The following is a 22,766-nucleotide window of genomic DNA, read 5'->3' as shown; positions in this document are numbered from 1 at the left end:
CGCGGGAGACGGGGGCTGGACAGGCGGGAGACGGGGGCTGGCACGGGCGGGAGACGGGGGCTGGCACGGGCGGGAGACGGGGGCAGGACAGGCTGGAGACGGGGGCAGGACAGGCTTGAGACGGGTGCTGGACAGGAGGGAGACGGGGCAGGACAGGCGGGAGACGGGGCAGGACACGCGGGAGACGGGTGCAGGACAGGAGGGAGACGGGGCAGGACAGGCGGGAGACGGGGGCAGGACAGGCGGGAGACGGGGGCAGGACAGGCGGGAGACGGGTGCAGGACAGGCGGGAGACGGGGGCAGGACAGGCGGGAGACGGGGGCAGGACAGGTGGGTGACGGGGGCAGGACAGGCGGGAGACGGGGGCAGGACAGGCGGGAGACGGGGGCAGGACAGGCGGGATACGGGGGCAGGACAGGCGGGATACGGGGGCAGGACAGGCGAGAGACGGGGCAGGACAGGCGGGAGACGGGGGCAGGACAGGCGGGAGACGGGGGCAGGACAGGCGGGAGACGGATGCAGGACAGGCGGGAGACGGATGCAGGACAGGCAGGAGACGGATGCAGGACAGGCGGGAGATGGGGGCTGGACAGGCGGTAGACGGGGCTGGACACGGGGGCTGGACAGGCGGGAGACGGGGCAGAACAGGCTGGAGATGGGTGCACGACACGCGGGAGACGGGTGCAGGACAGGCGGGAGACGGGTGCAGGACAGGCGGGAGACGGGTGCAGGACACACAGCAGATCGGCTCGGGGCTTCGTCACATTTTATTTTGCTTGTGTGAGAATATTACAGATATCAGCAATGCCAGATTTGTAAGCGTTGTGGAGTTCTGCAGTTACAGTTGTGGGGAAGATGGGGAGACGTCCGCAGAGTCAGCTCCTCTGTACACAGCTCATTCCTGGGTGTAGTGACTGGCCTCAGAGACTTGTTTGCCGTTAGTTGTTTCAATCGTCTTGACCAGAACAGCTTTTCTTGGGTTGAATGAATTTTGGGCAGCGGAAGAAGTTTTTCCATCAAAGTTTAAGAGACTAGCTGCAAAAGTAAATTGAAGATACAGTATCACACATGATAGGATTAGATACATAGCTCAGCAGACAGTATCACACATGATAGGATTAGATACACAGGCTCAGCAGACAGGGTCACATATGATAGGATTAGATACAGTGGCTCAGCAGACAGTATCACACATGATAGGATTAGATACACAGCTCAGCAGACAGTATCACACATGATAGGATTAGATACACAGCTCAGCATACAGTATCACACATGATAGGATTAGATACACAGCTCAGCATACAGTATCACACATGATAGGATTAGATACACAGCTCAGCATACAGTATCACACATGATAGGATTAGATACAGCAGCTCAGCAGACAGTATCACACATGATAGGATTAGATACACCAGCACAGCAGACAGTATCACACATGATAGGATTAGATACACCAGCTCAGCATACAGTATCACACATGATAGGATTAGATACACCAGCACAGCAGACAGTATCACACATGATAGGATTAGATACACCAGCACAGCAGACAGTATCACACATGATAGGATTAGATACACCAGCACAGCAGACAGTATCACACATGATAGGATTAGATACACCAGCACAGCAGACAGTATCACACATGATAGGATTAGATACACCATCACAGCAGACAGTATCACACATGATAGGATTAGATACACAGCTCAGCAGACAGTATCACACATGATAGGATTAGATACACAGCTCAGCAGACAGTATCACACGATAGGATTAGATACACCAGCACAGCAGACAGTATCACACATGATAGGATTAGATACACCAGCTCAGCAGACAGTATCTTGCTGTTGTCACCCACTGGCATTTCCGCTATGCACTGGGGTGATATCCGTGTATATAAATCCAGCAGCAGGACCTCATCCTTTATATAAACTCACAAGTCCTAGCACAGAGAGAACGACAATAAAAATCAATGTCACTCGCCGCTCCGCCCGCACCAGACGCCATTTATAGAATAAATACCAATGTAAATGTCTGTTGGATAATTTAACGCTCTAACATGTTGAATGTCTCTTATGTTATTACATATTTACATGTTTTTCTGCTTTTGGGTGGAAATTCAAGCGATAAAACACTCACCCAATTTATCCATAGCATTAAGCTGGGAACGGGAAGGATGATTTTTCAACCTAAAAAGAAACAACCTCTTTATACCCAGCAGTGGACAATCATCTGATGCATAAGAAAAATAAAAACACATACAGCTCCCTGCATTATAGGGGAATCAGCTGTGCTGTCAGGCTGGGTTCACACGACCTATTTTCAGGCATAATGGAGGCGTTTTACGCCTCGAATTACGTCTGAAAAAAATACATCGGCAAACATCTGCCCATTACTTTCAATGGGCTTTACGATGTACTGTGCCGACGACCTGTTATTTTACGCGTCGCTGTCAAAAGACGGTGCGTAAAATTACAGCCTCGTCAAAAGAAGTGCAGGACACTTCTTGGGACGTAATTGGAGCCGTTTTTCATTGACTCCAATGAAGAACAGCTCCAAATTACGGCCGCAAAAGACGCCACCGCAAAACGCCAGTACGAGCAATTACGTCTGAAATTCAGAAGCTGTTTTCTCCTGAAAACAGCTACGTAATTTCAGATGTAAAGCAGTTATCATGTGCACATACCCTTAGGGGTGTTTGACTAACTGTTTCCAGCAACAGTGCAGCTCTGGAGTATAATACAGGATATAACTCAGGATCAGTACAGGATCAGTAATGTAATGTATGTACACAGTGACTCCACCAGCAGAATAGTGAGTGCAGCTCTGGAGTATAATACAGGATGTAACTCAGGATCAGTACAGGATAAGTAATATAATGTATGTACACAGTGACTCCACCAGCAGAATAGTGAGTGCAGCTCTGGAGTATAATACAGGATATAACTCAGGATCAGTACAGGATCAGTAATGTAATGTATGTACACAGTGACTCCACCAGCAGAATAGTGAGTGCAGCTCTGGAGTATAATACAGGATGTAACTCAGGATCAGTACAGGATCAGTAATGTAATGTATGTACACAGTGACTCCACCAGCAGAATAGTGAGTGCAGCTCTGGAGTATAATACAGGATGTAACTCAGGATCAGTGCAGGATAAGTAATGTAATGTATGTACACAGTGACTCCACCAGCAGAATAGTGAGTACAGCTCTGGAGTATAATACAGGATATAACTCAGGATCAGTACAGGATAAGTAATGTATTTACACAGTGACTCCACCAGCAGAATAGTGAGTGCAGCTCTGGAGTATAATACAGGATATAACTCAGGATCAGTACAGGATCAGTAATGTAATGTATGTACACAGTGACTCCACCAGCAGAATAGTGAGTGCAGCTCTGGAGTATAATACAGAATGTAACTCAGGATCAGTACAGGATAAGTAATGTAATGTATGTACACAGTGACTCCACCAGCAGAATAGTGAGAGCAGCTCTGGAGTATAATACAGGATGTAACTCGGGATCAGTACAGGATAAGTAATGTAATGTATGTACACAGTGACTCCACCAGCAGAATAGTGAGTGCAGTTCTGGAGTATAATACAGGATATAACACAGGATCAGTACAGGATAAGTAATGTAATGTATGTACACAGTGACCCCACCAGCAGAATAGTGAGTGCAGCTCTGGAGTATAATACAGGATGTAACTCAGGATCAGTACAGGATAAGTAATGTATGTACACAGTGACTCCACCAGCAGAATAGTGAGTGCAGCTCTGGAGTATAATACAGGATATAACTCAGGATCAGTACAGGATCAGTAATGTAATGTATGTACACAGTGACTCCACCAGCAGAATAGTGAGTGCAGCTCTGGAGTATAATACAGAATGTAACTCAGGATCAGTACAGGATAAGTAATGTAATGTATGTACACAGTGACTCCACCAGCAGAATAGTGAGAGCAGCTCTGGAGTATAATACAGGATGTAACTCGGGATCAGTACAGGATAAGTAATGTAATGTATGTACACAGTGACTCCACCAGCAGAATAGTGAGTGCAGTTCTGGAGTATAATACAGGATATAACACAGGATCAGTACAGGATAAGTAATGTAATGTATGTACACAGTGACCCCACCAGCAGAATAGTGAGTGCAGCTCTGGAGTATAATACAGGATGTAACTCAGGATCAGTACAGGATAAGTAATGTAATGTATGTACACAGTGAACTTGATGGACATGTGTCTTTTTTCAGCCGTACTAACTATGTAACTATGTAACTATGTAACACTGCACCAGCAGAATAGTGAGTGCAGCTCTGGAGTATAATACACGCTGTAACTCAGGATCAGTACAGGATAAGTAATGTAATGTATGTACACAGTGACTTCACCAGCAGAATAGTGAGTGCAGCTCTGGAGTATAATACAGGATGTAACTGAGGATCAGTACAGGATAAGTAATGTAATGTATGTACACAGTGACTCCTCCAGCAGAATAGTGAGTGCAGCTCTGGAGTATAATACAGGATGTAACTCAGGATCAGTACAGGATAAGTAATGTATGTACACAGTGACTCCACCAGCAGAATAGTGAGTGCAGCTCTGGAGTATAATACAGGATATAACTCAGGATCAGTACAGGATAAGTAATGTAATGTATGTACACAGTGACTCCACCAGCAGAATAGTGAGTGCAGCTCTGGAGTATAATACCGGATGTAACTCAGGATCAGTACAGGATAAGTAATGTAATGTATGTACACAGTGACTCCACCAGCAGAATAGTGAGTGCAGCTCTGGAGTATAATACAGGATGTAACTCAGGATCAGTACAGGATAAGTAATGTAATGTATGTACACAGTGACTCCACCAGCAGAATAGTGAGTGCAGCTCTGGAGTATAATACAGGATATAACTCAGGATCAGTACAGGATAAGTAATGTAATGTATGTACACAGTGACTCCACCAGCAGAATAGTGAGTGCAGCTCTGGAGTATAATACCGGATGTAACTCAGGATCAGTACAGGATAAGTAATGTAATGTATGTGTAAAGTGACTGAATGTTTTATGTACATTAATTCTGTATTTAACCTGTAAAATTATTCTCAAGGGCTATCATACACTTCAAAGTGTATCTACAAGATGTTTATTTTCAGTATCTTTAGAATTACTTTCCTTTAGGCCTTATTCACACGAACATGTTTTACGTCCGTGCGACACGCGTGATTTTCACGCGCGTCGCATGGACCTATGTTAATGAATGGGGCCGTTCAGACTGTCAGTAAATTTCACGTAGCGTATGTGCGCTGCGTAAAACTCACAACATGTCCTATACTTGCCTGTGTTTCGCGCAGCACGCACCCATTGAAGTCAATGGGTGCGTGCAAATTGCGCTCGGCACGCGGAAGCACTTCCGGGTGACACGCGTGATGCGCGCTGCAGTAGTAAAATAAATTAATGAAAACAGAAAAGCACCTCGTGCTTTTCTGTTTGTAAACATAAAACCAGAGTGTCATAATGATGCCGGCTGCGCGACAATCACGCAGCCACGCACCATATGCTGATGACACACGAACCTTTTGCGCGCGCAAAACGGACACGTCTGTGTGAATAAGGCCTAACTCATCTTTGACTGATATTGGGTCTTATCTTTGCTTATACTTGATTCACATATAGATCTTCATTAACAATTTTGTTGGTTTCATGTCAGTTATCAGGTTACAAAAATCTCACATCTTCCCTGCTGGATCGGTGCCTGAACGTTGCATTCTCTGCTGTACTGCATTGTGGGTGATGTAGTGTTTACTTCAGACACTGTACAGTAATCTGCATTGTGCGTAATCAAATGCACTTAATGTAATAGAGATTGTAGAATTACAAGTGAATGTGAATAGAGACAATGATATGATGAAGTTTAAGAAAAGAAAAGCAAAGTATCTGCAAAGTTTTTCTAAAGCAGAGCAACATTAAAATCTACAAGTGTTCAGAGATGCGTCTGATTACCGGGTCTCCTCTCCCTCCAGCAGTTTCCGGTAAGTGGCGATCTCAATGTCAAGCGCCAGCTTGGTGTTCATCAGATCCTGATATTCCCGCACTTTCAGTGCCATATCCTGCTTTGCCCTCCTTAGGGCGTCTTCCAGGTCCTGAGCGTGAGTTTTGGCATTCTGAATGGCTTGTTCCCCATTCTCCTCTGCGTGGGTGATGGCGTTCTCCAGATTGGTCCGCTGCGAGTTATAAATAAAGAAGACTGGACTAAAAAGTTTTGTAAAAAGTCTCTAAATATTGTATTATTATAAAACACGCCTCAACATTGAAATTGCAACACCGAGAAGGAGAAGTCATAAGATTTTTCACGATTGTTCATCGACGTGCCAGTTATTGCCACTGAGAGGGACAGAATCCTTGAACTGAGACCTTGATTTATCGCTCCGGCAGATCGCTACGCACCTCGGATGAGATGTCAGCGCTGTTCAACGTTGCGTGTCCCGGAGGTTGGGAGAACAACCACGCAATAAAATAACAGGAAGAGGTGTGCGGAGGCGAATCTCTACAAGGACGGATCGTCTGATAGGAAGAATGGCGCGTAGTGATCCGTTCTGTACTGCAAGTGAAACTGGACGTCACATCCCAAGCCTAGGGCGGCAACCAGTGTCTTCACAAACCATCAGAATGTGGGAGAAGTTTACACGTACCAAGGGAAATATGTCAATCTGAGTTTGTGCCACCCTCTCTGGAGATCCAGTACATAGGGGTCCCTCTATGGTAAGTATAGCTTGGGTAATATATTACCCACAATTTACCTATTGCAAGGCGGGCATCAGCACTTGGCAAAATAGGCAGATAATGGGCCCACTGCAAAGCTACAGAAAGTTGTGGTGCGCTTTGGTTCGCCATCTATAGTTAACAGTGGGGAGGACTCCCTTGTCTGTCCAGCTGCTCGGTGAACTGTGATGACATCACTTCACAGCAACTATAGAGTGATGTCATCGATCCTAGCCACAGCTTTGGCTAGAGAGACAGCATGGTGGCTGGACCTGGGAGACGCCATCAGATACCACCAGGTAGGTACACATTATAGGGACTATGAGAAAGGGAGGTCCTGTGGCTGGCACTGTAAGGGCACACTGTTTAGTGGCACTCAGGGGCAGATATAACATATGTGCAACTTGTACAACTGCAACGTGACCCAGTAGATAAGACAGCTCACGGCCACCTTAATGATGCTTCCTACTGTGTATTAGACTGCATATATAGGACGGAGCTAATGGATTTCATGGCCCATAGTTGGAGAGCAAGGGGCCCATATACTGTTCTTCTTGCACAGGGGCTTCTGCTGTCCGGATTCGCCCCTGGAGGCGCTGTAAGAGAGGCAATGCAGTTGGTGTTGTATGATGGCGCTGCGGCTGGCATTGTCAGTAGGGCTGTTTTTTGGTATTGTTGGCAGCCCTCTTGCCATTTTTGGGTTGGGACATTGCATTTGGCACTGAAAGAGGTGTAACTAAAAGCAGGAGAGATCGATCAGATGGGTCAGTTAATGGAGGGTAGGGCAGACAGGGGCCCCACTGTAACCTTGTCGCCCAAGTGCCCTTGTACCTGATTTTTTAGGGCCTCATTGTCATTGTTGACGCGTTGTATCATCCGGTGTAGATCCCCCATCTCATTCTTCATGGCTTTTAACTCATCGCTCGACCGTTTACTCTGATTTACCAAATCGTCAATCTGTGGACGACGTAATAAAAATGTGACTGATATACAACAGAAGATCCTATTATTATTACTATTATTATTTATTATAATTATTTTATTATTATTATTTTTGTTTTTTATTATCATTATTATTATTATTGTCGTTTTTATTATCATTATTATTATTGTTATTATTATTATTATATTATGTTATTACTTTTTGAACACAGTTTGTTTAACCTTTTCTTGGAAACAAATAGACAAATCTGGATCACTGACATACGAATGAAAAAAAAATAAATATCAAAATGGGGCCCCTACTGGTCCATGTCATCACACTTCACCTTCACAAAAAAGAGGGCAGACTACATGTCCCTTCCCCCACTCCATTCCCATCATTTGTAGAATAGAGGGGCACATGACCCATTGGCCATTTTCCCTTCTCTGTTTTGCCAATGTTGTGATTGTGGACAGTGGGAGCCCAGCGCCGGCTCAAACAGCCAATAGGGCCCCCATAGCGTCTGCGTTGGGTGTCCCCATAGTATGTACACCCCTGTTTGTAAGATAAGATACATATATTCAGTCTAGACACATTAGGAGACGTCACCCACTTTGCTCTTGTACCAGTGTTCGGCCTCCTGGCGGCTCTTAGTGGCCATGCTCTGGTACTGCGCCCGGACCTCATCCATCACGTGCTTCATCTCCAGATCCCGGTTATTATCCAGTTCTACTGTCACTTTGTCGCTGTGAACCTGAGACTGCAGCTCCTGTATTTCCTGCAGCAGAAAAAACAAAATAACAAATTTACAGGTGAAATGTCTCATGATCACACGTCCCCTCAAAATGAGAAATATTCCCCCTAATAGTCACTGACCCGGCAAGGTGCATTTTGTGTAATATGAAATCACCCGCATAAAAAAGGACGTCATATTTTTTGCATTTACGGACTGCGCTCCTATACTTTATAACGTGAGCACGGCGCGCAAAAGCGGGTGACAGTCGGCGGCCCGTCCGTGCAGTATTTACAATCAGTCTGAGGCCTGAACCATTATTCTATTGTAGAAATATATGCATGATGGATAGATGGATGGATAGATATGAGATAGCTAGATGGATGGATAGATATGAGATAGATAGATGGATGGATAGATATGAGATAGATAGATGGATGGATAGATATGAGATAGATAGATGGATGGATAGATATGAGATAGATAGATGGATGGATAGATATGAGATAGATATTGGATGGATAGATATGAGATAGATATTAGATAGATAGATATGAGATAGATATTAGATAGATAGATATGAGATAGATATTAGATAGATAGATATGAGATAGATATTAGATAGATAGATATGAGATGGATAGAAGATAGATAGATAGATAGATAGATAGATAGATAGATAGATAGATAGATAGATAGATAGATAGATAGATAGATAGATAGATAGATAGATATGAGATAGATAGATAGCAGACAAAAAATGGCGACAGCACCCTGCAACACTAATGCCACCTAAACCACTAAATATAAATAAATATGCACTAAAGCTAAATCTACTTACAAATAGGGAGGTTCTTAGTGCACATTTTGATCAAAAAGTGTTAGCCCACCTGCCACGACAAGGCGACCTCTGTAAGGTGGGAACCTACGCTGCACATACACCCAGAACTGGGACTAAGCCTACATATATACCTGGGGATGGTAGGATCCAGCATTGAACTGATTAAAATCACCCAGGGCAGAATGGGAGGAGTGCAAGAACAACAAGTGGAGGCAGTCACTAACCCCACATATATGGATCACATAAACAGAACAAAAAGTTGAACAGCACATTCCAACTAAATGATACAAAATGTATGCAGGTGCAAGAACACCTATGAATGCAGAAATACAGCAGACAAAAAATGGCGACAGCACCCTGCAACACTAATGCCACCTAAACCACTAAATATAAATAAATATGCACTAAAGCTAAATCTACTTACAAATAGGGATAGATAGATAGATAGATAGATAGATAGATATGAGATAGATAGATAGATAGATAGATAGATAGATAGATAGATAGATAGATAGATAGATAGATAGATAGATAGATATGAGATAGATAGATAGATAGATAGATAGATAGATATGAGATAGATAGATAGATAGATAGATAGATAGCCCTGATGCAGATGTGAACAAGGCCTTATTGGCGCTCTATGGACATGGCAGCGCTCCCTACGACGCCATTATGTACTTACCTCATTATACAGCTGCTTCAGATACTCTATCTCATCCGTCAGACTTTCCAACTTGGATTCATTGTCCACTTTGTGGAGATAGGTGTCGTCCAGGTCCTGAGGGGCAAAAACAACAAAATATCATAGTGAAGTGAAGGGAAGAATCTGCAGGTAGATGGGGGCACCTTTAAACGTAATCTTTATTTCAGAGGTGAACCGCTCCAGGCCTGGTTCTGTGGCTAGAAATGTTACTGTGGGGGATGGGACAGGGGTGAGGGGGGACCATGTGTATGATACACATATATATTGTAGAGGATTTGGTGTTTAAATATTTCATCCCAATCTCACCTTGATACATTTTTTTTTCCGGGAGTTACTTGCAGTACCACTTTTCACCATTACCCTTAGCCAATATTTTCTGTAGACATCAATGCAACAGCGCCCCCATCCCCAATTAAGCGTTATCGTTTATCAGATAAAGATGGCACACACCTTCTTAGTCAGCACAAAATCATTTTCTAATTGATTCCGTCTGTTAATTTCATCCTCGTATCTGCAGAAACAACACAGGAAGTATAGAAGATTATTTATGGACTTGTCATCTGGCGGTTCTGTGCCTGGCAAATGGATCAATGGTCCCCAGACCACCAGCATCATTGCGCCAGATTTGGTATCATTTATTATAGCCTTATTATTTGAGCACTACATAGCAGTATTATCATGGCACTGTTATATATATTCACTGTATGGCCATATTATATATTCACTGTATGGCCATATTATATATTCACTGTATGGCCATATTATATCATCACTGTATGGCCATATTATATATTCACTGTATGGCCATATTATATCATCACTGTATGGCCATATTATATCATCACTGTATGGCCATATTATATCATCACTGTATGGCCATATTATATATTCACTGTATGGCCATATTATATCATCACTGTATGGCCATATTATATCATCACTGTATGGCCATATTATATATTCACTGTATGGCCATATTATATATTCACTGTATGGCCATATTATATCATCACTGTATGGCCATATTATATCATCACTGTATGGCCATATTATATATTCACTGTATGGCCATATTATATCATCACTGTATGGCCATATTATATATTCACTGTATGGCCATATTATATATTCACTGTATGGCCATATTATATCATCACTGTATGGCCATATTATATATTCACTGTATGGCCATATTATATATTCACTGTATGGCCATATTATATATTCACTGTATGGCTATATTATATCATCACTGTATGGCCATATTATATATTCACTGTATGGCCATATTATATATTCACTGTATGGCCATATTATATATTCACTGTATGGCCATATTATATCATCACTGTATGGCCATATTATATCATCACTGTATGGCCATATTATATCATCACTGTATGGCCATATTATATCATCACTGTATGGACATATTATATCATCACTGTATGGCTATATTATATCATCACTGTATGGACATATTATATATTCACTGTATGGCCATATTATATATTCACTGTATGGCCATATTATATATTCACTGTATGGCCATATTATATATTCACTGTATGGCCATATTATATCATCACTGTATGGCCATATTATATCATCACTGTATGGCCATATTATATCATCACTGTATGGCCATATTATATATTCACTGTATGGCCATATTATATCATCACTGTATGGCCATATTATATCATCACTGTATGGCCATATTATATCATCACTGTATGGCCATATTATATCATCACTGTATGGCCATATTATATCATCACTGTATGGCCATATTATATCATCACTGTATGGCCATATTATATATTCACTGTATGGCCATATTATATCATCACTGTATGGACATATTATATCATCACTGTATGGCCATATTATATCATCACTGTATGGCCATATTATATCATCACTGTATGGCCATATTATATCATCACTGTATGGACATATTATATATTCACTGTATGGCCATATTATATATTCACTGTATGGACATATTATATCATCACTGTATGGCCATATTATATATTCACTGTATGGCCATATTATATCATCACTGTACGGCCATATTATATCATCACTGTATGGCCATATTATATCATCACTGTATGGCCATATTATATCATCACTGTATGGCCATATTATATCATCACTGTATGGCCATATTATATGGGCACTATTTGGCGGTATTATTTAGATACTATGTTGCAGTATTATCACAAGCCAAGAACCTGTGCAAATATAAAAGACTGTGATTAAAAAACGATAGTGCCACCTATAGATCCTATGTATCTAACCCCCCAGCTCTGCCCGGTACGTGGTGGCAGGTTCCTATACCGGCTCTTGAGCTCCTCCACCACGGCCTGCATGTTCTGGAGCTCGGCCTGCAGCTTGTCCTTCTCATGCAGGAGGCCATCGATCTGCTGCTTCAGGTGGTTGCTGGACGTCAGCGTGATCTGATCGATGTTGAATTTATACGTGTCCTTCTCCTTCAGAAGATGCAGTTGGGTCTTTAGGATCTTGTTCTGTCTCTCCAGCTCCCGGACCTGTTCGGTGAACAGATTATATTTATTGTAGCACCAGAGGATCATCAGCCACATGACGGCTCTTCAGGAAACGCATTATAATTACCATCTTATTATGTTATTAATCACAAGGAAGACGTCATGACGAGTTGCTACATCTATGATGCGTATTAGGTCTAATTAAAGGCGTTATCCAGGATTAGAAAAACATGGCCGCTTTTTTTTTTTTTCCCAAAACAGTGCCACTCCTGTCCACAGGTTATGTCTGGTATTGCAACCCTGCTCTATTGTAATGAATGGGGCTGAGCTGCAATATCACACACAACCTGTGCACAGGTGCGGCATTGTTTTTGGGAAAAAGACAGCCCTGTTTTACTAATCATGGACAACCCCTTTAAGGGACCACGCCTCATTTTCATGGAGGGGTCTTCTTATTACAGAAAGACTTTGCATGGCTCATTTAAATCACATACCCCAAAATACAAGGTTAAATCTTACATAGACTTTTCCAACTAATTTTGGTATCGTTCCCAAAAATCTATAATAATAATAGTCTTGATGCAACAATCTTCTCATGTTTTCAGTATACAGCTCCAAGGTAGAACTTCGTGTCTCCATGGTTACAGACTACAATCAAACACTGTGTAGTCTGATCTTGCAGTCATGTGTGACTTTTCCATGTGTCTCCTCCTCTACTGTTTAGCTGTTTTTTAATGGAGTCAATGAAAAACGCCTCCAAAAACGTCCCAAGTAGTGACCTGCACTTCTTTTGACGAGCCGTCATTTTACGTGCCGTATTTTGACAGCGACGCGTAAAATAAAGGCTCGTGGGAACAGAACATCGTAATTCCCATTGAAAGTAATGGGCAGATGTTTGTAGGCGTATTAGGGGCGTTTTTTCCTGCGTAATTCGAGGCGTAAAACGCCCGAATTACGTCTGAAACCACTGCGTGTGAACATACCCGTATAATAAAGACTATTTGCAAAGTTGCTATATTTTTTTTGAGTTACAATGGTGAACATAGCCGAGTATATAGATGCAGGGGAGCATTTAGGGGGTACTTTCTAGTACCCGGCTATTAATTATGAGCAGTTCACAAGATCCAAAAAGAATTTAACATGTTAAAATTCTTTCTATCACCACTAGGGGGAGAGCACTGCATGTGAATTCATTATTGAGGTGTAGAAATCCCTATGCAGTGAGCTCCCCCTAGTGGCAGCTGCAGGCAGATATAGCTGTGTGAAGGGAAGCAGGGGATTTGGAGCTTTGTACCAGAACCCTAGACTTATTTATAAAACTAAATAAAATTAAATTATGGGTACATGTTCCTGCCCTAGACCCTCACTATTATTAACCCCTTCAATATTCTAAACAATATAATAATAACAATCATGAACAGATATCCAGATGTGGTAGTTTTGATGCAGATTTTTGGTGCAGATTTTCCACTGCAGATTTGAGGGCATGCTGCGGAATATATGTCAGATTTTTACAGTGGATATCACCTGTAGAATGCCAGGATACCACTACTGACCTCTTAACCACCCTTTGTAACATGTGTGATGTAAATTATGCAGAAATTTGGCAAAGTTTGTATAATTGGGGGTATTTTGCCATCTCTGTTGAGGGCACCAGAGCACTTGGAAACCTCCCTTTAAAAATCCTGCGTTTGCCCCTTAGGGTGAGTGAACCCAGCCTATTTACGGACGTAATTCAGGCGTTTTTACCCCAAGAGTCGTAACTTTTTTTTTTATTCCATCGCCATAGCCGTAGAAGGGCTTGTTTTTTGCCGGACGAGTTGTATTTTTCAATCGCACCATTTTTGGATGCTTATAATATATCGATTAACTTTTATTAACTTTATTTTAGGGGAGAATTGAAAATAAGTGGCTATTCCAGCATTGATTTTCACGTTATAAATTTACGCCGTTTACTAAGCAGCGTAAATAACATGTTACCTTTATGGGCCGGCACGATTACGGGGATATCAAATATGTAAAGGTTTTATATGTTTTCCTACGTTTGCACAATAAGAACCCTTTTAGAAAAAATTACGTTTTTTTACATCGCCGCATTCCAAGAGCCGTTTCCGTTCTTACTTCTAAAAACGTATAATTTTTTTTGTTCTTTCGCTAAATCAAACTTTATAAAGTCAAGATTTCCCTTATAGGGTGCCAAAAACGTATATGTTTTACGTATGCAAACGCAGGGTTTAAGATCGCATACGTTGTCCATACGTTACCATTGACTTCAATACAAATATTGTATATGTACTATTATAAATTATTCATGATATGTCATTGCGCCCCCACATGGCCTATGGGTAGAATTGCTGCTGTCCTGTATCGCAAACAAGCTTTCAGGCCCCTACTGTACTCTATGCACCTACCATGCCCCTGCCCCCTGGCACACACGCTGCAGAGGCTTGTACACACCAAGTCCCCGTGGCGCAGTGCCAGCTCCTATGTCTGCACCATGAGAAATGCACTGAGATTATCGATGACCACGAAACCCAAACACCGCGGACTGAGCACACAGGCGTGTAGCTGCTCTGCACATGGAGGTTGGCAGCATCATGCCAGCTGGAAGAGACGGAGCCTGGGAGGATCCTGCCAGGGATTATACAGCCTGTGTTTACTGAGGACATGGTCACAATAGCCCAGTAATAAGATCCCGGCCATTATTCCCTCCTGTTGATATTTTCCCACCATTCTGTGTGTCTCCTGCCCAGGATTAGGGCCGAGTCTTGTGGTTAACGGGTCACACGGGATCCTGCAACATGAACGTGTTCCGGGCGATGCCAAAAACTTTATTTCCTGGCTGAGAAATGACGGGTCGACCTCAAGCGCTTTCTGGTCTCATGTAAATAAGGGCATGTTCACACGGGCTATTTTCAGCCGTTTTTCGGGCCGTAAACGTCCTGAAAAACGACTGAAAAATCGGAAGCAGAACGCCAACAAACATCTGCCCATTGATTTCAGTGGGAAATACGGCGTTCTGTTCCGACACAGCGTTTTTTTACGCCTCATTTTCAAATAATGGGGCGTAAAAAGACGCCCCGTAAAAAGAAGTGCAGGTCAATCATTGAGCTGTTTTTGGCCGTAAAAAACACAGCGACAATTGTGAGTGGCTTAAAAAACGACTGAAAATCAGGAGCTGTTTTCCCTTGAACATACCCGAATATTTCTCAAAGCTGAGAGTTTGCAACAATTGTATCCAGTCTAGACAATCCTCTTTGAGCTGAACAGCCCTGACTCCAGACTGATACATTTTACCTGCACTGATACATTGTACCAAACTACCAGGACAGAAGAGAGATTTGTGATGCTGATGTGTTTAGCTCAGGATTAGGATTGCCTATGCTGGATACAATTGTAACAAACCCTCAGCTGTCAGCAGTGTTAATTATATACAGTTTTCAGCCTCTGGATGTAAACAATGAACATAACAGCAAGCAGAGATCTTCAAAATGGTGAAGAAATAAAACATAAACTATATTAGAAATGTTAAAATAGACACCACAAAAGGAAATTGCAGATAGCGACAGGTATTTATATCTGTAGATTTTATGTATACAAACAATAAACCAACACAAAGTGTTTATCCCAAATAGAAAGTAGCAAATACTGTAATGTAACAACCTGCGAATCTAAAAGTATTGATAGCAAATAACTAAAGTAACCAAAATAAAAACAATTATATAAAAATCCCAGCGCTTATAGAATTCCATATGTGTCCTAGTCCAGGCAATAAGACCATGTTCACCGCTGGGCTCTTGCGCTGCGGCAGTAATATCTAAAGGCAACAGACTTAAAAGTGTAAATAACATTTAAAAAAAACTTTTGCCATGTCAGAAGTTTTGATTGGTGGGGGTCCGAGCACTGAGACCCCAACGATCACTAAAACGAAGCTGCAGAAGTGTTCAGATCTAGCATACTGGAAATGTAAGGTGCAACATAGTCACTATTCTGTGTGGAATCATAGGGCGTTGTCCACCTTTCTTTCAATTAAGGTCCAATATTTTATGCTGATTTTCAGAATATATCTGTATAGGGGAGATGAGTGATGTAATGCTGACTTTATGCAGCCACCACTAGGGGGAGCTCATTGCATATAGATTTATACAGCTAATATTTAACTCAATGGGAGATGTAGACATCTATATGCAATGAGCTCCCTCTAGCGGTAGCTTCAGGTATCAGCTACGACAGTGTCTTAGCAAGCAGGAGAAGCAGTTCAGTGTCGTCGTCCCGTCCCCCCCCCCCTCATCCTTGGCACCATAGCAGTCTCGTGCCCTGGCTCTATAGTGGGTACTACCTCTAAAATAAAAAAAAAATGAAGCAACTTTGCAAATAGTCTCCACTAAAGATCTTCTACCGTTTTGAGTGCACAGGTCCTATGCAGACCTATATGTCTCCATAGTTACAGACTTCATATAAACCCTGTGTAGTCGGATCCTGCAGTCACGTGTTACTCTCTTCGCTCTGCCTCCCCTACTACTGCCTATTATCAGGAAGAGGGACAGAGACTGCAGGATCCAACAGCAGATGGTTTCTTGAGTCACACAAGTCTGCATAAGAGCTGCATACACAAAACGGTAGGACATTTTCAATGCAAAGTTTGTTCATTTTTTTTATTTAATGTGTATTGGAGCGATAAAAAAAAAAAACGGAGGAGATTTACTGAGAAAAACACGCCAACTCTGTTGCAAATTGTGGCAAAAAAAGTAGAGACTACGTTGTGCGCCAAATGTATTATGTGTCAGACACTTTTTACAGCTTCCCCAACAGTGTTGAAAAATTCTAGAAAAAAGGTCAAGGCTCGGAGAAATCATAAAATTCGCCACATTTATTACAGGCATGCGCCATTCTGTGGTGGGAAATATTACTGTACATGTACAGCAGTCATGAGGAGGGGAAATGTGACGTCTAGAAAGATGCGCCAAATTATTATACCACCTGTGACATTTTGTCTAATTCATCAACGCAGCACTATTGATAAATCTCCCCATTGGTTGCACGAGTGTAAACGCCTTCAGTTACATGGAGAGGATAAAAACAATCTATAAATATTCTGGGGGCTCCTATAGCGGTGCAACTGCCGCAGAAAAACGGTGCTCAAAACGTGCGTCATATTTATAAGACATCGCCTCTCCCGTCTCTGTTGGTGCACACAGGGGCATATATAGAAGGGGGGCTCATAGCCAAGATCACACTGGGATCCCCATTATGGTGATGGCTTTTGCCGCTCAGGGTCTGGTGTTTCTTTCCCCCTCTTTGCTCTCGGGCCGATTGCCCACCTCCATGTAGTGGTGAATAGGACCCATCTATGCCCAACTTATAAAGTCATAACATATCACTGGGATATCCCATCACTTTAGCCGAGGCGCCACTGTGCAGGGACAGCGGAGGGGAGACCGCGCCAAATCCGCGATGCAGCTCCTCCGCTCTCAGGATCGGTGGAGGTCCCGGAGATCGGCCTGATCATAAAGTGATGGCATCTCCCAGCAGCCGCAGGTTCTGCCTCGATCAGATCTGTATAAAGTGGTGAAATGTTGCACAGATTCATCTCTTACTGATCCATTTTACTCCTGAGGATGTGAGATAAACGACCAATCACTAGAATGAACAGTCCCTGTAACCAGTAATAGGGACCTGCCGCCATGTTTGTGTATTATTGGGGTTGTCCAATGTTTATCATTTTATAATGGAAAGTTCTTCATCTTTCTAATATACTTTGCGTTTCATTTCCTCACAATTTTCAAGATCTTTGCTTGCTCTCAGTAAATGGAAACATTTGTCATGACCTTATCCTGCTCATACAGCTGCTGTTTGTTACAATGTATCCGCGCAAGCAATCCTCTCTTCTCCTGCACTCCAGATTGATACATTTCACCTGCATCGATTTAGTATCAACTATCAGGACAAAGGAGCGAGAAAGCTCACAGAGGATTGTCTGGACTTGATGCAATTGAAGCAAACCCTCAGCTGTGGGAAGTATTAGGTCTGTACAGGATAAACACGATTTTTTTTTTCCATTCACACACAACAAGCGCAGATCTTAACAGTGCTGAGGAATTGAAACACAAGGAATATTAGAAAGCTGTATAACCTTCATTGTACAATGATTTAGCTTTATTACATCGGACGGGACAAATTCTGGGAAACTCATTTAGGAAATATTGTTATGATTGTCTCAATATTTCATGTCAGTCGGGGAGATTTACTCACCAGAATTTATTAAAATGAAATAAATCAATGACAGCAGACAGTATCACACAAGACAGGCTTAGATACAATGACTTAGCAGGCAGTATCACACAAGACAAGCTTAGATACAGTGACTTAGCAGGCAGTATCACACAGGACAAGCTTAGATACAGTGACTTAGCAGGCAGTATCACACAAGACAGGCTTAGATACAGTGACGTAGCAGGCAGTATCACACAAGACAGGCTTAGATACAGTGACTTAGCAGGCAGTATCACTCAAGACAGGCTTAGATACAGTGACTTAGCAGGCAGTATCACACAAGACAGGCTTAGATACATTGACTTAGCAGGCAGTATCACACAAGACAGGCTTAGATACAGTGACTTAGCAGACAGTATCACACAGGACAAGCTTAGATACAGTGACTTAGCAGGCAGTATCACACAGGACAAGCTTAGATACAGTGACTTAGCAGGCAGTATCACACAAGACAGGCTTAGATACAGTGACTTAGCAGGCAGTATCACACAAGACAGGCTTAGATACAGTGACTTAGCAGGCAGTATCACTCAAGACAGGCTTAGATACAGTGACTTAGCAGGCAGTATCACACAAGACAGGCTTAGATACATTGACTTAGCAGGCAGTATCACACAAGACAGGCTTAGATACAGTGACTTAGCAGACAGTATCACACAGGACAAGCTTAGATACAGTGACTTAGCAGGAAGTATCACACAGGACAGGCTAGATACAGTGACTTAGCAGGCAGTACCACACAATACAGGCTTAGATACATTGACTTAGCAGGCAGTATCACACAATACAGGCTTAGATACAGTGACTTAGCAGGCAGTATCACACAAGACAAGCTTAGATACAGTGACTTAGCAGACAGTATCAGACAAGACAGGCTTAGATACAGTGACTTAGCAGGCAGTATCAAACAAGATAGGTTTAGATACAGCATCTCAGCAGACAGTATCACACGTAATAGACTTAGATACACCATCTCAGCAGACAGTATCACACGTAATAGACTTAGATACACCATCTCAGCAGACAGTATCACACGTAATAGACTTAGATACACCATCTCAGCAGACAGTATTAGGCTATGTTCACACGGAGTGTTTTCAGCTGTAAACATCCCGAAAAACAGCTGAAAAATCGGAAACAGAACGCCTCCAAACATCTGCCCATTGATTTCAATGGGAAAAACAGCGTTCTGTTCCGACGGGGCGTTTTTTACGCGGCCGTTTTTCAAACCGGCCACGGAAAAAAACGGCCGTGAAAAATAAGTGCATGTCACTTCTTCAGCAATTTTTGGAGCCGTTTTTCATAGACTCGGTATTTTGAGACGGTTTTTAATTTGTGTGTGCACATACCCTTACACATGATAGGCTTAGATACAGAGCTCAGCAGACAGTATCACACACGGCAGGCTTAGATACAGAGCTCAGCAGACAGTATCACACATGATAGGATTAGATACACCAGCTGAGGAGACAGTATCAAACATAATAGGATTAGATACACTGGCTCAGCAGACAGTATCTCACATGATAGGATTAGATACAGTGGCTCAGCAGACAGTATCACACATGATAGGATTAGATACAGATACTAGCTGCTGAAATACTCGCACTGTGTAGGATTTGTACCATACATATAGAGCATATACCTTATTTTACTACCTGGGGGGGGGGGGGGGGGGAAGCAGTTACACCCGGGCCCTGGGAGGGTTTACAGCCTCCTCTGCCGCATCAGACGATACCAGTGTTATAGATGGCACATGGTACCCGGGGCCTGTTACCGATTTTGCATTGGGGTCTCACAGGATATATCATGTCAGATAGATGCAGGTACGACCTCTGGAACTCGCATCTATCTCTAGAACGGGACCCTGACCCCCATCTTCCCTTCTTCTGCGGTCGTCGGGCTACAACCACTAAGTTGCCGGATTTTCCGGAAACAGCCAAGTGCATGAACTTCAATATAAGTGAACGGGAATACGGAAACAGTGTGGCGCGGTGAGCTTCGCTGTTTACGTCATTTCTATTCCCTTCTATGGGACTTCCGGAAACAACGTAGCAAATTGCGCTCGGCTATTTCTGGAAATCCCGACCCCCCCCCATCTAACTCAGGGGCCAGAGCCCAGCGACAGTAGGTAGGACGGGGGGGTCAGGTGGCACCATTTTAGAGATAGGTACTGTGGATATGTCATAAGTGTCAGAGATGGGAATACCCCTTTAAGAAAAAAGAAATAAAACGAATAATCTCTCTTGTGCCGCCCCATAAACTATGGTGCCCTAGGCATGTGTCTGGTTTGCATATAATCCTCATCATCATAATAATAATAACACAGCCCGTTCCTTCATGCACTGACGATTTATTGCCCCCCCATAAACATTTACCTTGTCTATGAAGTTGACAAACTGATTGTTGAGCCCCTTGATCTGCTCCTTCTCCTCGTTCCTCAGCTGATGCAGTTTGGGGTCCACCTCCATGTTGGGGAGAGAGGAGAGCAGGAAAGTGCTGGACCCTGGGGTGACCCGGGAGAGGTTCAGGCCGCTGATCGCTCTTTGCATTCCCGGCTGGTAGCCGGTGCTTGCCCGGAACACTGAGGGTCTTCCTGACAGCGAGCCGTGGGACCTGCTGCTGAATCCTCTGCCGGTGGCGTAGCGGTTGTTGTATAGACTCATGGTGCCCCGCGGCTCGGATGAATTTCTGGCTTGAAGACTCGGTGCCGGCAGCAAGGAGTGGAAATGTAAGACTGAGCGAGCAGGATCAGGTGATATCTGTTGGCTTTTCCTTCTTCTCTATTGACATATTATTTGAATTATTGTTCCTCCTACCGAGGTTGGATTGTGGCTCCGGTCCCGGCCCATCCCTGGGTGTCACCACCTTATCAGCAAATACTTCACTCCTCGTTTCCCACCTACTGTAACCCATTGTGAGAGGGAGACCACCAATGACGGCCACGTGAACCTTGGCATATTGCGTAGATCCACCGGCTATTCTAGAACTTTACAAAAAGGCAACATGACGCGTTTCGTGGCCCTCTGAACCGGCCCCACAAAGGAGCTGCACATCATAAGATTATATTATAGGGACTGAGGAGCGGCAATATTATATATATATATATATATATATACACCTTGATGAAGATGGAATAAGTTACACAGGTCATTTCTACTAGAGACTAGTTTTCATCCGTAATTACGGATCAGGTAATTACGGATGAAATTGAGAACCCATTCATTTCTATTGGCCACCGACACGTTTGCGTATATTTACGGATGTGTATCCGGCCAGTAGAATTGACCCGCAAAATATAGAACATGTCCTATTCCTGTCCGCAATTGCAGCACAAACTCGCCCATAGAAGCCGAGGGGCGAGTGCAAAATTGCAGACGGCTACGGATGTGCATCCGTAATTGCGGAAGCACTGCTATCCGACGCCAGGGGATTCCCCAAGAAAATGGCGTCTGAGCGATCATGTGACCGTTTCAGGGGGTTAGGTCATGTTGGTGACATCATTTATAGCCTTCCTATTTTTTTTGCAGATCCGTAAATACGGATGCACCGCGGACCGTACTTGCGGACAGTGTGCCAGATTTGCGGATGACTACGGATCCGTATTTGCGGACAGTAAAAAACACTACGGTTGTGTGCATGAGGCATTACATAATTAACTTTTTGGATTATACCCAATGGTGGAGGGACCTTCTATATGAAAAGGCATTGACACTTGAAAGCAGGAGGGTCGTGACCGGGCTGTAACTTGTATCTTCTACACCTTAAAGGTGAGTTGCATGAAAAGCCTGAAGATAACATTGGTAGGAATCCATAAATTGGGACCCCTCCTCAATTCCCAGTCAGAAGAGGCGCGTTACTCTGAAATGCAACTTTGGAGCAGCGGCATCATTTCCATCACTCTTGATATCGGACTCAGTACTTGCAAATTAGAGGCACAAGGAGTTTGGGAGTCGGGGTTCCCCAGCTCGCAGTCACCCC

General features: G+C 43.2%; 1 protein-coding gene across 1 annotated transcript; it reads right to left on the bottom strand.

Annotated features, from left to right (window-relative positions):
* Positions 1-760: 760 nt before the first annotated feature.
* On the bottom strand, positions 761-21,472 carry LOC142656169 (keratin, type II cytoskeletal 8-like). The gene is made up of 9 exons (XM_075831059.1): positions 21,164-21,472; positions 12,346-12,554; positions 10,447-10,507; positions 9,976-10,071; positions 8,330-8,494; positions 7,626-7,751; positions 6,036-6,256; positions 2,152-2,201; positions 761-1,035 (listed from the first exon to the last, which is right to left on the bottom strand). The coding sequence occupies exons 1-9, from the start codon at positions 21,449-21,451 to the stop codon at positions 896-898; spliced, it is 1,356 nt and encodes a 451-aa protein (XP_075687174.1). The 5' UTR covers positions 21,452-21,472; the 3' UTR covers positions 761-895.
* Between the last annotated feature and the right edge of the window lie 1,294 nt (positions 21,473-22,766).

Source organism: Rhinoderma darwinii, chromosome 6 (assembly GCF_050947455.1).
Source record: "Rhinoderma darwinii isolate aRhiDar2 chromosome 6, aRhiDar2.hap1, whole genome shotgun sequence".
Classification (NCBI taxonomy): Eukaryota; Metazoa; Chordata; class Amphibia; order Anura; family Rhinodermatidae; genus Rhinoderma; species Rhinoderma darwinii.
The sequence above is the reverse complement of the archived record's forward strand: the minus strand, read 5'-3'. Positions and strand labels throughout refer to the sequence as shown.